At 47.5% G+C, this 13,383-nt stretch overlaps 1 protein-coding gene across 1 annotated transcript in view; it reads right to left on the bottom strand.

Moving 5' to 3' along the window:
• Nucleotides 1-13,383, bottom strand: part of PREX1 (phosphatidylinositol-3,4,5-trisphosphate dependent Rac exchange factor 1) — a 229,448-nt gene that overhangs the window by 9,750 nt on the left and 206,315 nt on the right. Inside the window, exons 24-32 of the mRNA XM_007526714.3 lie at nucleotides 12,736-12,946; nucleotides 11,688-11,964; nucleotides 10,170-10,379; nucleotides 8,734-8,822; nucleotides 7,161-7,243; nucleotides 6,921-7,011; nucleotides 5,724-5,852; nucleotides 5,112-5,153; nucleotides 2,129-2,349 (exon numbers count right to left, since the gene is read on the bottom strand). Coding sequence (XP_007526776.1) covers nucleotides 2,129-2,349; nucleotides 5,112-5,153; nucleotides 5,724-5,852; nucleotides 6,921-7,011; nucleotides 7,161-7,243; nucleotides 8,734-8,822; nucleotides 10,170-10,379; nucleotides 11,688-11,964; nucleotides 12,736-12,946 — 1,353 coding nt within the window. The remainder of the gene's footprint in view (nucleotides 1-2,128; nucleotides 2,350-5,111; nucleotides 5,154-5,723; nucleotides 5,853-6,920; nucleotides 7,012-7,160; nucleotides 7,244-8,733; nucleotides 8,823-10,169; nucleotides 10,380-11,687; nucleotides 11,965-12,735; nucleotides 12,947-13,383) is intronic.

Raw genomic sequence — 13,383 nt, 5'->3', positions numbered from 1 at the left:
CGCACGGAGGTCATGCTTACCCCAATAGCCAGCAGCAGGGACAGCATCTACAAAGCTGTCAGCCTGAGGTGGAGAGTTCCAGCCGGAACACAGGAAGCAGAGGAAAAGGCAGGGCAGGCTGCGTTTTCTGGGAATATTTTCTCTGAGCACCAGCCCCCCAAGTGTTAAGGTTGGCTCTTCCTCCCCACCCAGGAGATGAGAAGAAACCTGCCCCAGTTCTACTCATTGACAGCAAATGGTCAAGGATGAAAGAGGAGCTGCAGACTGTGTAGGCAGCCAAGGGGTTATAGGATAGGGTTAAGAGGGGAGCGGGTTAAGCGCACGTGGCGCAAAGTGCAAGGACCAGCATAAGGATCCCGGTTCGAGTCCCCAGCTCCCCATCTGCAGGGGAGTCACTTCACAAGCAGTGAAGCAGGTCTGCAGGTGTCTATCTTTCTCTCCCCCTCTGTGATTCCCTTCTCTCTCCATTTCTCTCTGTCCTATCCAACGACGACGACAATAAAACAACAAGGACAACAAAAGAGAATATATATATGGAGGGGAAAAAAAGGATAGGGTTAAGAGTTAGATTTCAGGGCTCAAAGCCAGCTCCCTGAGGCTGTGGTCTCCCCCTTAATATACAGGCAGAAACACCCCTGTCCAGCAGTGAAGCAATTACAGAAGCCAGAACTCCCACCTTCTGCACCCCAAAAAGAATTTTGGTCCATACTTCCAAAGGGAAAGAAATGTTAGGGGAAGGTGACTAGAGGACTCTGACTCCTAATTCCATCAGGACCCAGAGAGAGAGAGGGAAAAAAAGAAAATATATTCAGAATTAATGACAGGTATAGATAGATAGGCAGACAGTTATAGAAATAACAGTCAACCTATATCTGTGACCTTGGGAGAACGACTATAGTTTCCAATGGAGACAATGGGGACACAGAGCTCTAATGGTAAGAACAGTGTGGAACTGTACCCGTTATCTTGTAATGTTGTAAACCAATATTAAATCACTAACAGAAAATAGAGAGAGACAGAAAAGCAACTCCCTAGAATGCTACTGGAACAAGGAAACTATTATTACAAAAGTCCCATGCTGGTTGTCCAGATTCTCTTCCTTTCTCTAGAATCTTCACCCAGCAGCATAAGTGATTCTGTAATGTCAAGGTCACTCTGTCGCTTCTCTTCACAACCTCTGGCCCCCAAGATCCTTATAATCACCTACAGCACAGCCTGAACCGTCCATCCCAGCCAAGTACTTGCCTCCCCACCCTCCATTGTCCCTCGATTCCAGCCATACAGCACCTGCTGCTTTTTAAATCCTGCATGCAAACCCTTAACTCAGGGCCTCTGCATCTGTTATTCTCACTGACTGGCCCCCACCCCACCCCAACTCTTAGTCAGCTGTCACCTTTTCAATGGATACCTTGATGAAATTTTCAACTGCTGTCACCCAGAACTTTCTGTCCTTTTCCTGCTCTATTTTTCTCCTGAACCCTTAACATCATAGGCAAAGGTGTGACATTTGTGGCTAAAAAAATACTAGAGGTCCTGGTTATGGGTGAAAGGTGGTAGATCCTATGCACTGCAGAATGCTTAGCAGTATCCCTGGCCTCAACCCACTAGATACTAGTAGCACACCCACTAAACCCCCAAACGAAATGTGACAACCCAGAATGTTTCCAGACACTGCCACACATCCCAAAGGCATGAAACTGTTCTGGATGAGAACCGATGGTCAGTGCCTTTTATTCACTTTCTTATGTTAGCCTCTCACATTGGGATATAAGATCACTGAGTGTGAGGACTTTCATTCATTACTAGGCACAAAGCGGCTCTAAACAGCAGCAACAGTAGGTACTTAATCACTGCTGAATGCATATTAAAGCATGAGATGGCCTGGGTTCAAGTCCCCAGCCCCCACCTGCAGAGGAGAAGCTTCCTGAGTAATGAAGTGAAACAGTTTTGCAGGCCCATCCCCCCCTTTTATCTCCCCCGACCCACTTAATTTCTCTCTGTCTCCATCCAAGTTAAATAAATCTTTAAAAAAGAAAAAAAAGCTGCTGAATGAGCGAGCAAGGGCTCTCTGTTCCATCCCCCCCCAACTCCATCCCCTCAATCCCCCTGCCCACATCGATCCACTCACCACAACAGCTGGAGAGAGCAGGGACTGGCAGTGCAGGAGAACACCTGTGGCTGCCACCTGCTCCAACCACTTGCGGCTGGCATCTCGGCTGCTCTCCTCGTACTCGCCATTGTTGTTGTAGCGGTAGCTGAGGGCTGCCAGGAGCTGCTCAGAGAAGGTGCACACGGCGGCCACCAGCGCCTGACAGAAGATGGTATCCCTCCGCAGCTGCAACTCGTTGTCTGTGAACAGAGGGCATCAGTGCAGGGGTGTTTAAGGGGGCTGAGGGGGTGCTCCCCTTCAGTCACAGGCCCACACCCCAGTGCCCAGGGCCAGAACCAGCCTCTCAACAGGACCACCTACTCAGGACCAATCTGCCCAGATTAATTTCCTAGCCATCCCAGTCACCACGAGCCCACTCCACAAAAATCAGTTCTCCAAAAGCCAGCCAATTTGCCAAGAAACTCCACCCTCTCCGTGATCCACCTGCCTGTCTCTGAGAGAACAAGCTGTGATGCTCCCGAGGCTGTCCTGCACCCTTGCCCTCAGCTGCTTGCCCATGCAGGGCTTCTGGACCTTGACTGGTGGAAGGTCAATGACTCTCGAACATCATTTCCATATTTTAAGAAGTTCAGTTTACCATTTTCTCTACTTTTGAAAAGTATGCCTTCCTAAAGAGCATATCAGTTTTCCAAAATGAATTCAGCCACGAAACACTCACGAAAGACATGTCTCTGATATCTGATTACTGTAAAAAATGGCGACTAATCCCTAGCACTGCAAAAAACGGTATCATCTGTTTTCCATCTACACCATGCCTCGGCCTCGCGTGAGCTTAATGTGCAGCTTGGCGATACGAGAATCCGGCATGAAGCCCAGCCAGTCTATCTTGGCGTTACTCTCGATCGCACTCTGTCATTTCACGAACATCTCATAAAAACTGCAGCAAAGGTGGGCGCGAGGAATAACATCATTGCAAGACTGGCCAGCTCCTCATGAGGCGCGAGTGCTTCCACACTACGATCATCATCTCTGGCATTATGCTATTCCACTGCAGAATACTGTACCCCAATATGGTTCCGTAGCCCCCATGCCCACTTGGTCGATTCCAAATTATATTCCTCCATGAGGATAATTTCTGGAACCATCCGTTCCACCCCGGTTCCATGGCTGCCAGTTCTTAGCAACATCGCCCCGCCAGATATTTGTCAGGATACGGCATCATCTAAGTTCATTTCCCACGTCTACGCTCGACCGGACCTGCCAATATACGCGGATATCTTTGCCCACCCTGTCCAACGCTTGACGTCTCGTCACCCAATCTGGTCCCCTACGCCTACACTGAACTTCTCTGTTCCAGACTCTTGGAAACAGAGTTGGCAGTCAGCTGAGATAAAGAACAAACACCTCATCACAGACCCCTGCAAGCGTCAACCCGGCTTTGACCTAGCACGTTATGATTGGGCCCTCCTCAATTGCTATCGAACAGGCCATGGCCGGTGCGCCGCTATGTTCCATCGCTGGGGAGCCAGAGACGACCCGAACTGCCCCTGCGGCTACAGACAGACTATGACCCACATAGTCAATGACTGCCACCTCTCCAAATTCAAAGGAGGTCTCAAAACTTTACATCAGGCTCAACCTGACACTGTTGACTGGCTACGGAAGAAGGGCAAACGCTAGAAGAAGAAGAATTCAGCCATAAAATTATACCCAAATCAAGAAGAGGAATGTTATACAAATCCTGACATGTACCACTTCCAACTTGCTACCTGTTTGCTGGCAAACCACAACTTGGTTTCTAACACTGTGATCACTTCCCCTCATCTTGCAACTGGATGCACACAACCATCTAAATGTGAAAGTCGGGCGGTAGCGCAGCAGGTTAAAGTGGCACAAAGTGTTAAGGACCAGCATAAGGATCCGGGTTCGAGCCCCTGGCTCCCCACCTGCAGGGAAGTCGCCTCACAGGCGGTGAAGCAGGTCTGCAGGTGTCTATCTTCCTCTCCCCCTCTCTGTCTCCCCTCCTCTCTCCATTTCTCTCTGTCCTATCCAACAACGACATCAATAACCACAACAATAAAACAAGGGCAACAAAAGGGAATGAATAAATAAATATTTAGAAAGAACTATCTAAATAGACTAGTAGAGCTTGATTTTGATCTTTTTCACTCAGTACTGTGTTTCAATGTATAATCAGTGTTCTCAGTACAACAGCAGTTAGATTTTCATTGCTGTTGTTCACTATCTTATTATATGACTATATGCTACTTGTTATATTGTTAATGGCTATTTTTTTCATTGTTTTAGTATAAAGTCTGGTGTACTGAAGAAGAAGAAGAAGAAGAAGAAGAAGAAAAAAAAAAAAAGAAAAGTATGCCTTCTTCTTGTACTCTTCCTACTACCCCCTCCCATACCACCCCCCCCCCCCCCCACACACACACATACCTTCCTTGGCCCTGCTCATAACATAGTTTGTAGAACTGGCCGATTACAGGCAATCAGTTACCAAGGTTCCAATCTTTTAGAAGGGATTATTCCGCATATCTAGCTTTTGCAAACTGTGACCATTTTTGACCTAGATCCTATCTGAACTGCCCCTTGGTTGAGAAGTTCTGGGAAGATGGAAGAATCGAGATCAGCCCCTCCCCCTCTCTCTCATTAGCTAAGCAGGAAATTCCAAACTTGGGCTTCAGGCACTGTTAACAAAATTTCCCTATCCCAGACAACAGGCATTTTCTCATCTTTTTTGTCAAGATCTTTTCAAGCCTGGGAGATGGTCAGATACTGGGTTGCTGGCTCCCAGATCCTGAGTTCTAAGGCCTAAGAAAGTTCTTGGAGGTTCTAGAAACCAGTTTGGCTCCTCTCTCCCACACAGGCCTTAGTGACCAAGGGAATTCTCTCTAGGCTGTGGCTGTGCATGAATACCTTGTGCTAAGATGGCCACACCTGGGCCCACCTGGCTTAGTGTGAGTCAGATAACTCCCCTCCCAGAAGCCCTCACCTGTGCACTTCAGCAGGGCCAGGAGCAGCTGGTTCTTCCCATCTGGAAGGACAAGGGAGCAGGGGCTGAGGGAGTCAGATAAAGGTACAGAAAATCACCCCCACCCTCAACACACACACACACACACACACACACACACACACACACACACACTGCTCTGAGCCTTCTATTGGAGAGCTCTGAGTCTAAGCCACTCGGCTCAAGAAGCCTTGATTGAATGTTGGGTGAGTAGCAAGAGCCCTTGATGTCCATGGGAAGAAACCCCAACTGTCATTGTGTCTATATGCCTTTGTGCAAAAGAGACTGCAGCCAGCCCTCAGCTCCGAGGCCAGAGCCGCCAGCCCACAGCTGCACACAGGCAGGGATACACAATTCAGTGTGTACATACTCACAGGTGCACACACAGACAGCATCAAGGGAACACCATGCATGGTAGATGCAGTCACCTTGCTCCTTTACCTCCCTCTGTCACACTTTCAAAAAAAGAACGGAGAATGTGCCTGGAAGGTCACTCAGTAGTATCATGCAGGCCTTGGGCCCTGAATTCATTTCCAGGCACCCAGAGGTCACACACAGCCCACCCCAGGAGACATCTCCCCACACGCCACTAACCTTCCACATATCTCTGGATGTTGTCCACCAGGGTTTTGATGGAATTGGGGAGGTTCCAGGGATCCTCCTGGATGCTGATCTGGATCAAGCTCCGGCCACGCATTGTACACTCTTCCTTCTGTTTGAACTCTGAGGCAGCAAAATGACATGAGGGCCAGAGAAAGAACAGGGGCAGCTTTGGGGGATGGTGACACAAAAGTCCATGCTCCATCATCAGTTTCCAAATCTCAGAATCCTAGATCAAAGATGTTGGCAGGACCTGGTACTACCTAGTACGTGCCGAGTGTGTTGCTGAGTCACATTACCACCCTGCAGCAGACAGCACAGTCAAGCTCAGTACTCCTTCCTGCTAGTCTGAGGCCAGAACCCTTCACAGCTGCAGCCAGTCCAGTGCAGACCTCACAATTCAATCACAGCTTTCTTCAAGTCTGGATGTAGTTACATAAGGATTCTCAGGTACTGTCTTCTCATAGCTACACCAACCAAGCTAGCAGGAGTTATAAGCCAGTTTAATCTTCCCTGTACACCGAGAGGAAACCCAGGCACTGAGAGGGAAAAGGATCTGCCTAAATTCACACTGCTGGGCAGTGACTGAGTGTGTGTGTGTGTGGGGGGGGGGGGGGGGACACTTGTCCCCGGCTGGACCTTTCTCCCAAAGGCCTCATGTTTCTGAAATGTATGTGGTCTGGGTACCTCCAGGTTTGAAGGTTATGCCTACTCAGGATTCTTCCCAGGAAAGATGATCCTGAGATAGCAAGGGGAGCGGGTGAGTTAGGGCACCCCAACTCCTCATCACTTTTGACTCTTAATTAGAAGCAAATGTCTGTCTCATTCCCTGTCTCCTGCACCCTAATGGAAGTCCATGAGGTCAGGAGTCATCTTGCATTTACCTCGAGATTCCCCAGTGCCCAGGTCAAGACATGGCACAAACTGGTTCTTGAAAACTATTTACTGGATGTATACATGGATGTGTGAGTAGGTAGACAGATAAATGGGTGGGTGGGTGGGTGGGTGGGTGGATGGATGAGTGGATGAGCAAACAGACAGATGTATGCAAGTTTAGGTGGGTGAGTAAATGGGTAGGTGAAAGGAAAGGTTAAGTGAGAGAACACAGGAAATGTTATTTCTTCTTCTCTCAATCACTTCAAGAAGACTAAATGTGATGCTAGCCCTGTCTCAGGGTGCCTCTATGCTCACCTTGCAAGCTGTGCTCCATGGGGAAGTGCTTGGTCTCTTCGAAGGCCCTGGTCATCACTGGCCCCTTGAGGAGTGCGTGGATGGAGTCCACCTGGGTGACATGGAGTTTGGGGTTAGTTTGGGCCCCATAATCCTCCTGGTTGCAGAACCCCATGACCCACAGTCCCAGCCCTGGCTCCTGGCTCAAGAGTTCTTTCCAGGGGTAAAAGGAGAAAGCCCAAGTGAGGGCACAGGTGCTACCTGGTTAAAGAGATGCTCCAGACAGCCGTGTAGTTTGTCCTGCTTGTCTGATGGGATACGCATATCACATGGCAGCTCGTCCCCTGGTGGAGAAAGAAGTTACAGCCATCAATTATCCTGCCCTATCTTATACCTTCCCCATTTCTTTTCCAGGAGTCCACAAGAGAGTTGGAGTCAGACAGACTCCACTAGACTTCAATGAACCTAAGTTTATCCATCTGCAAAATGAGTAACAGGCACAAAAGAATTACACGGGTTAGCCACTGTTGTTCTTTTTTCATTTAATTTATAATACATATTTTATTTTTATAGGGTAGAGACAAAGAGAAATTTCAGAGGGCAGGAGGAGATAGAGGGAGAGAGACAGAGAGACACCTGCAGCCATGCTTAAGCACTCCTGAAGCTTTCCTCCTGCAGGTGGGGAGCAGGGGTTTGAACCTGCATCTCTGCACACCGTAATGTGTGTGCTTAACCAGGCATGCCATCACTGGCGCCCCTGTTCTTTCTCACAAAAAATTGTGACTGGGAGTCAGAGAGAAGAGGCTGGATTTCAAGTCTCCTGATTCTCACACTCCCCACCCTGGGCTGCTGCAGTGACACTGGCTACCACATGCCTGGGCCTTGCTAATGCCTCCCCAGGGACAGCTTCTGCAGCTGAGCAGCCTCTGTGATGAAATATTTATCTGATACTCAGCATTCTCTTTGGTGCTACTTGAGCTTTTTCAACTCTGTTAATCAAAGCATAATTAAAATTCAAATATTATGCACAGACTACCTTTGGAAAGACACAAAGGACAATGGTGACCATAGGAACATGAGAAGGGGAGGCTGGGTCGGGGGTGGGGGGTGCGAAAGTGGAGGGAAACTCATCATGGCCCACCCCTCATGACTTCTGAATCACCAAGCCTGTGACATGTGAACATGTCATAATGTAAAATGTCTAAGGGCAGAAATCAACAAATAAAAATGCAAGACAAAAATCGGGCTTTCCCTAAAAGTTGAAAGCACCTCAGGATCTAATCTGGGAAACATCTGCCTACTCTCTCTCTCTCTCCCTCCCTTCTTCCTTCCATCCCTCCCTCCTCCCCTCTCAATCTCTCTCTGTCCTATTGAACAGAAAGCAGGAAGAAAAAAAAATAATAAAAGGCCACCAGAAGCAGTGGATTCATAGGCACTGAGACCCAGTGATCACCCTGGAAACAAAAGAAAGGAAAAAAAATTTTTCAGCTTCATAAAGACCAAGATCTCTGCTCAATTCCTTGCACTGGTCCTGCATAAAACTGGTGCTCAGTGAATATCTTGTAGAGCTGGGAAGATAGCATAATGGTTATGCAAAATCACTTTTATGCTTGAGGCACCAAAGGTCCCAGGTTCAATCCCAACACCACTGTGAGCCAGAGCTGAGCAGTGCCCTCAAAAAGAAAACAAATAAATAAATAGATAGATATTTCTAACCAAGTGATTTCATGGAAGCACTACCAAGCAATGCAGTATAAAACAAAGCAAGAAAGTAGAATAAAATGAACAGAAATGAAACAAAATCCCCAAGGGTTCACCACTCTCCTGCACTCACCAGATCCCATCTCGTCACTGCCCAGGTAAGAGCTGTTACTTCTCACGCTGGTGTAGGAGAGGACCGAGTCCCGATTACTGTTACACTCGCTGCAATGGGTCAAAGAGGAAGGACTGCGTCACGCTCCAGCTCCCACATTCTGGCCCAAGATCCCAAAATCCACTTTATGGAATGAAGACAGAATTCCTGACCCTCCCTCTGGACAAGTGGCTGTAAGCAGACCACCAGGGCCAGAGCTGGGTAGGCTGACTGGTGGGTTTTCTAGGGCCACAGAAATAAGAGGACAGTGCACTGTGTTCAAACAGATGCAGGCTCCTTCCACAAAGCCTGTCCCTGGATGCACCTGCCCACACAGCTCCACTGCCTATCTTCCCAGCCTGGCTGGAGACCTCAGAAGGACACAGGCTCTCTTTGGATGGCTAATGTCCCCCAGACTCAAAAGGTCCACAGAACCAAAGCCACAGTCTTAAAATGCTTTCCCCTCCCTCCCTCCCTCCCTCCCTCCCTCCCTCCCTCCCTCTCTTCCTTCTTTCTTTAACAATTAAAAGGAAAGTCTGAGGACCTCAAAACCAAGAGAAAAGAAGAAATCTGGAATTGTGGACACAAGACTTCAAGAACACACAGCACCCAGTCATTCAGAGTACTGTGCTGCACTGACACCAATAAAAAGCACAAATGTCCATCAGTCAGGCCCCTTAGAGACATAAATGCTAAGAGGACTGGCAGAAGCCTTTGTCATCAAATTCTATCAATTCTGGATTTTGCCAACAATAGACATGCCCCACTAATATACTACTTACTTTAGTCTCAACAGTCCAATATTTTATGACCTTTCGCTAAACAACACTATACTTGTTTGCTTGTGGTAAAAACAAAACAAAACAAAAACCACCTCAATTATCCACTATATATGGCTTGTCACAGGAAACTGAGTGTTTAGTTATTTATCCCACTGATAAGGATTCTGCTGATAAGGATTGTTATATTACTAATGTAACCAGTAGAAAAATAATTCAGAACCTCTTGAAATTAGGAAAGGAAACATTATCTTTTTTTTTTTTTTTTTATCTTTGGGCCAAGTAAAATAATGCCTATCGTGGAAACCATTATGTCTTAAGTTGAGTTCTACAATGCGTATGCAATCTTGACTTTTTCTCTGAACACATCCCATCAACATATCAAGAGGGGAACCAAAGCAGAAGAGAGGAGTGGCATCATTCATAAGGAGGCAGTCTTAAAATGTTAGCTTTGGAAGAAGAGAATTAAAAGGGGAGTTGTGTTTTGAAAGGCTCAGAAACCTATGGTTTAGCAATTGTGTCCCATTGCACTGCTTGCTGGGAAATACTCCACTGACCCTGACTTTTCTCTGGGCCCACGCACTCAACTGCCCGCTGCTCCCCCACATCAACTACCATAGCATATCCAGGTGGCCCCACCTATAGGAGTCTCGGTAGCTCATGGTGTCATGGCCCGAGTCCTCCTGATCCTCCTCAGACACCTTGAAGCACACTTTCTTGATGCCCCCATGGTCACTCCGGTCCATCTCACTCTCCTCACTGACCAGTGGTGGGGACGAGACCTCCTCAGGCAAGGGCGGGTCACAGGACCCCCCTGTGGTGGTGGGCTCCGTGATAGTGGACAGCAACCTAGAGGAGCAAAAATTTGGACGTTAGTGGCACTGGTCCCTGGCTTCACGTGACTACATGGAGTCTCCAGGCAAGGTCCTGACCTCAGGCCTTGACTCTGACCCTAAGAACAGTACAACACACATGCCTGGTGTTCCTGACCTCAAGTTCTACTTGCAGCCTCACAGATGCACATGAACTGTTCTCCAACAGGGTATGTGTATGAAGAGGGTGATTTTTCAATTTCTGGACACACAAGTCTCAAAGGTGCTGCTACAACATGAAAGCACCAACATGTAAATAAATGAGCATAACAACAAGGTAGTGGTGTGTGTGTGTGTGGGGGGGGGGAGCACTGGTCTAGATTTGGCCCATGGGCCACAGTGTGTCAATGCCTAGAATAAGTAATAATAATTAAGAATACAGATTTAGGGGGTTGGGTAGTGACACATCCCCTCGCTTCACAAGCAGTGAAGCAGTGTTGCAGGAGTTTTTTTTTCCCCTTCTCTATCTCCCCCACCCCTCTCAATTTCTGTCTCTATCCAAAATAAATAGTTTAAAAAAAGAAAAGTTATTATCTACATATGCAATAAAATGAGATGTGCTCAATTTCTGTCTCTATCCAAAAATCAAACAAACAAAAACCACTAGTATAGCCACAGGCCCTTTGGAATATAACTAAAATATGCCTATTAGCTATCTACAAAACAGAGACCCACACACACACATACTCTTCATCTGCACTACAACCTTTAGGTCCATGACTGGTCAACAATTTGTTTGGCTTTGTATGTTAACTCTCTTTTCAGCCACCAGTTCCCAGATGCTAGCAGGATGCTGACTAGACTTCCCTGGACAGACAACCCCACCAATGTGTCCTGGAGCTCCGCTTCCCGAGAGCCCTTCTCCACTAGGGAAAGAGAGAGACAGGATGGGAGTATGGATCGACCTGTCAATGCCCATGTTCAACGGGGAAGCAATTACAGAAGCCAGACCTTCCACCTGCATCCCACAGTGACCTTGGGTCTATACTCCCAGAGGGTTAAAGAATAGGAAAGCTATCAGGGGAGGGGATGGGATATGGAGTTCTGGTGGTGGGAATTGTGTGGAGTTGTATCCCTCTTATCCTATGGTTTAGTCAATGTTTCCTTTTTATAAATAAAAAAATTTTTTTTAAAAGAAATAGTTTTAAAAAATTAAAAGTAATTATCTGCAAATGCAATAAAATGAGATGTGCCTATACAAGAGACCCCCTGCTATCTGACCCTAACAGCTGAGGTAAAGGAATTCTGAGTCCAATCTGCCCCCCCCCCCTGGGGTTGGGCTCACCTGTTGATCTGGGTGACATACTGCTTCATCTCCTTCAAGGCTACATCCAGCTTGGTGAAGAGCTGCAGGTAGGCATCCTGGATCTCACGGTCCTCCTGCTTGAGGAGAAAGCTCAGGCCCCGGTCCTCATAGCCCAAGGCTCCATTGGCTTGCCCCAAACTGCCGTCTTTGGAACCCTGGCCCTGGGGGTCCCAACTCGCAGCAGGCAGGCACTTCCAGGAAGGGGCAGCCATGGTGGTGATGCAATGTTGGGTATAGGACATGGGATTCAGGTGGCCTACAGTGGAGGGAAAGTTCATTCAGAAATAGCCCACAGACACTCATAAGACCCTCAGGAGGAAGTACACAAACCCATTTCAAGAGTCACAGTAAGTTGGGTTCTTTTAATTCACTAGATAACTTCAAGAATAAAAGAGTCAGTTTGATAATGGTTTTTTGTTTGTCTGTTTTTTGTTATTAATCAATGCACAACATTTTCCTGTCTGGAATGAATGAAGACATGAAGATTGGTACCCCAATAGCCATTCTATGCAATGAGGCCTCCTTTAAGACAGAAGCTATAGCTAAAGGTGGTGGATGCAGACAGTTCAAAGGAACCTAAATCAACAGAATATTCACCACAGAAGAGATCCAAAAGGCCGAGAAACACGTGAAAAAATGCTCCAAGTTGAATTGTTATGTGGAAAAGAGGGAAGCTTCCAATGGAGGGGATGCAATGTGGAACTCTGGTGGTAGGAATTGTGAGGAACTGTAACCCTCTTATCTCATATTAAAGCACTCATTAAAAAAAAAAACTGAGAAATGTTACACATGTACAAACTACTGTATTTTACTGTCGACTATAAACCATAATCCCCCAATTAAAAAAAAAAAAGAGCCTAGGTCCTCAATGGCTGTGGAGGGGCCATTATAGTCCAGTACGATTGACCTGTATAGACAAGTCTCTGTTTAAGTACCTGGAGCGTTAGATACACACACACACACACACACACGCACGCACGCACGCACGCACGCACGCACGCGCACACACACACACACACACACGTACCTTGCTCTGGGTCAAGGCCAATGAGGGAGGGTTTGCGACCAAATCGAATGCTGAAGGACCTGCCGATGGAGGGGGTGGTCTTCGGGTAGGACACTTCCATGAGGTTGACGTGGCAATTGGTAGGGCAGAAGTCTAGGCCACACAGGGGGTGAGGTTCTAGGGGTGCTTGTTTGAAGGGTAGACTAACCCTGCTTTTCAGCTGGGCTGCAAACTGAGGAAGAAGAGGGACACAGGGTCACGGTCTGATGTCTGGCCCCTCTGTAGCACTCAGGGGTCTAGGCCAGGCATTCTGAAATCCGGCAAAATGACGACAACTCCAAGTGGAAAGAATGGATTTCCCTGCACTGTCTCTCTTCTGGCTCTAGGTTTCTGGAAAGCCTGGAAAAAACTGAAGCCTCCAGGTACTCATCTGTATTCAGGTCCCAATTTAGCTGCTATCTGGGCTATCCCCTCCTCCCTAGCCCATGGTTCATGAGATCCAGGTGAGGCTGCCATGTTATCTCTGTAGTAAGCGACACTGGGCTAGGCAAGGAGCCTGAGCTAAGTCATTAAGAGCTGCCTCTGGTTCTTCTTCTACTGTGATCACAAAGGCTGGAGCTACTGGGGGTCATTTTATCACTATGGGAGAAGGACCTGCCTGACAGTGAA

Source organism: Erinaceus europaeus, chromosome 1 (assembly GCF_950295315.1).
Source record: "Erinaceus europaeus chromosome 1, mEriEur2.1, whole genome shotgun sequence".
Classification (NCBI taxonomy): Eukaryota; Metazoa; Chordata; class Mammalia; order Eulipotyphla; family Erinaceidae; genus Erinaceus; species Erinaceus europaeus.
Note: the sequence above shows the minus strand (reverse complement) of the source record. Positions and strands in the feature narration are given on the sequence as shown.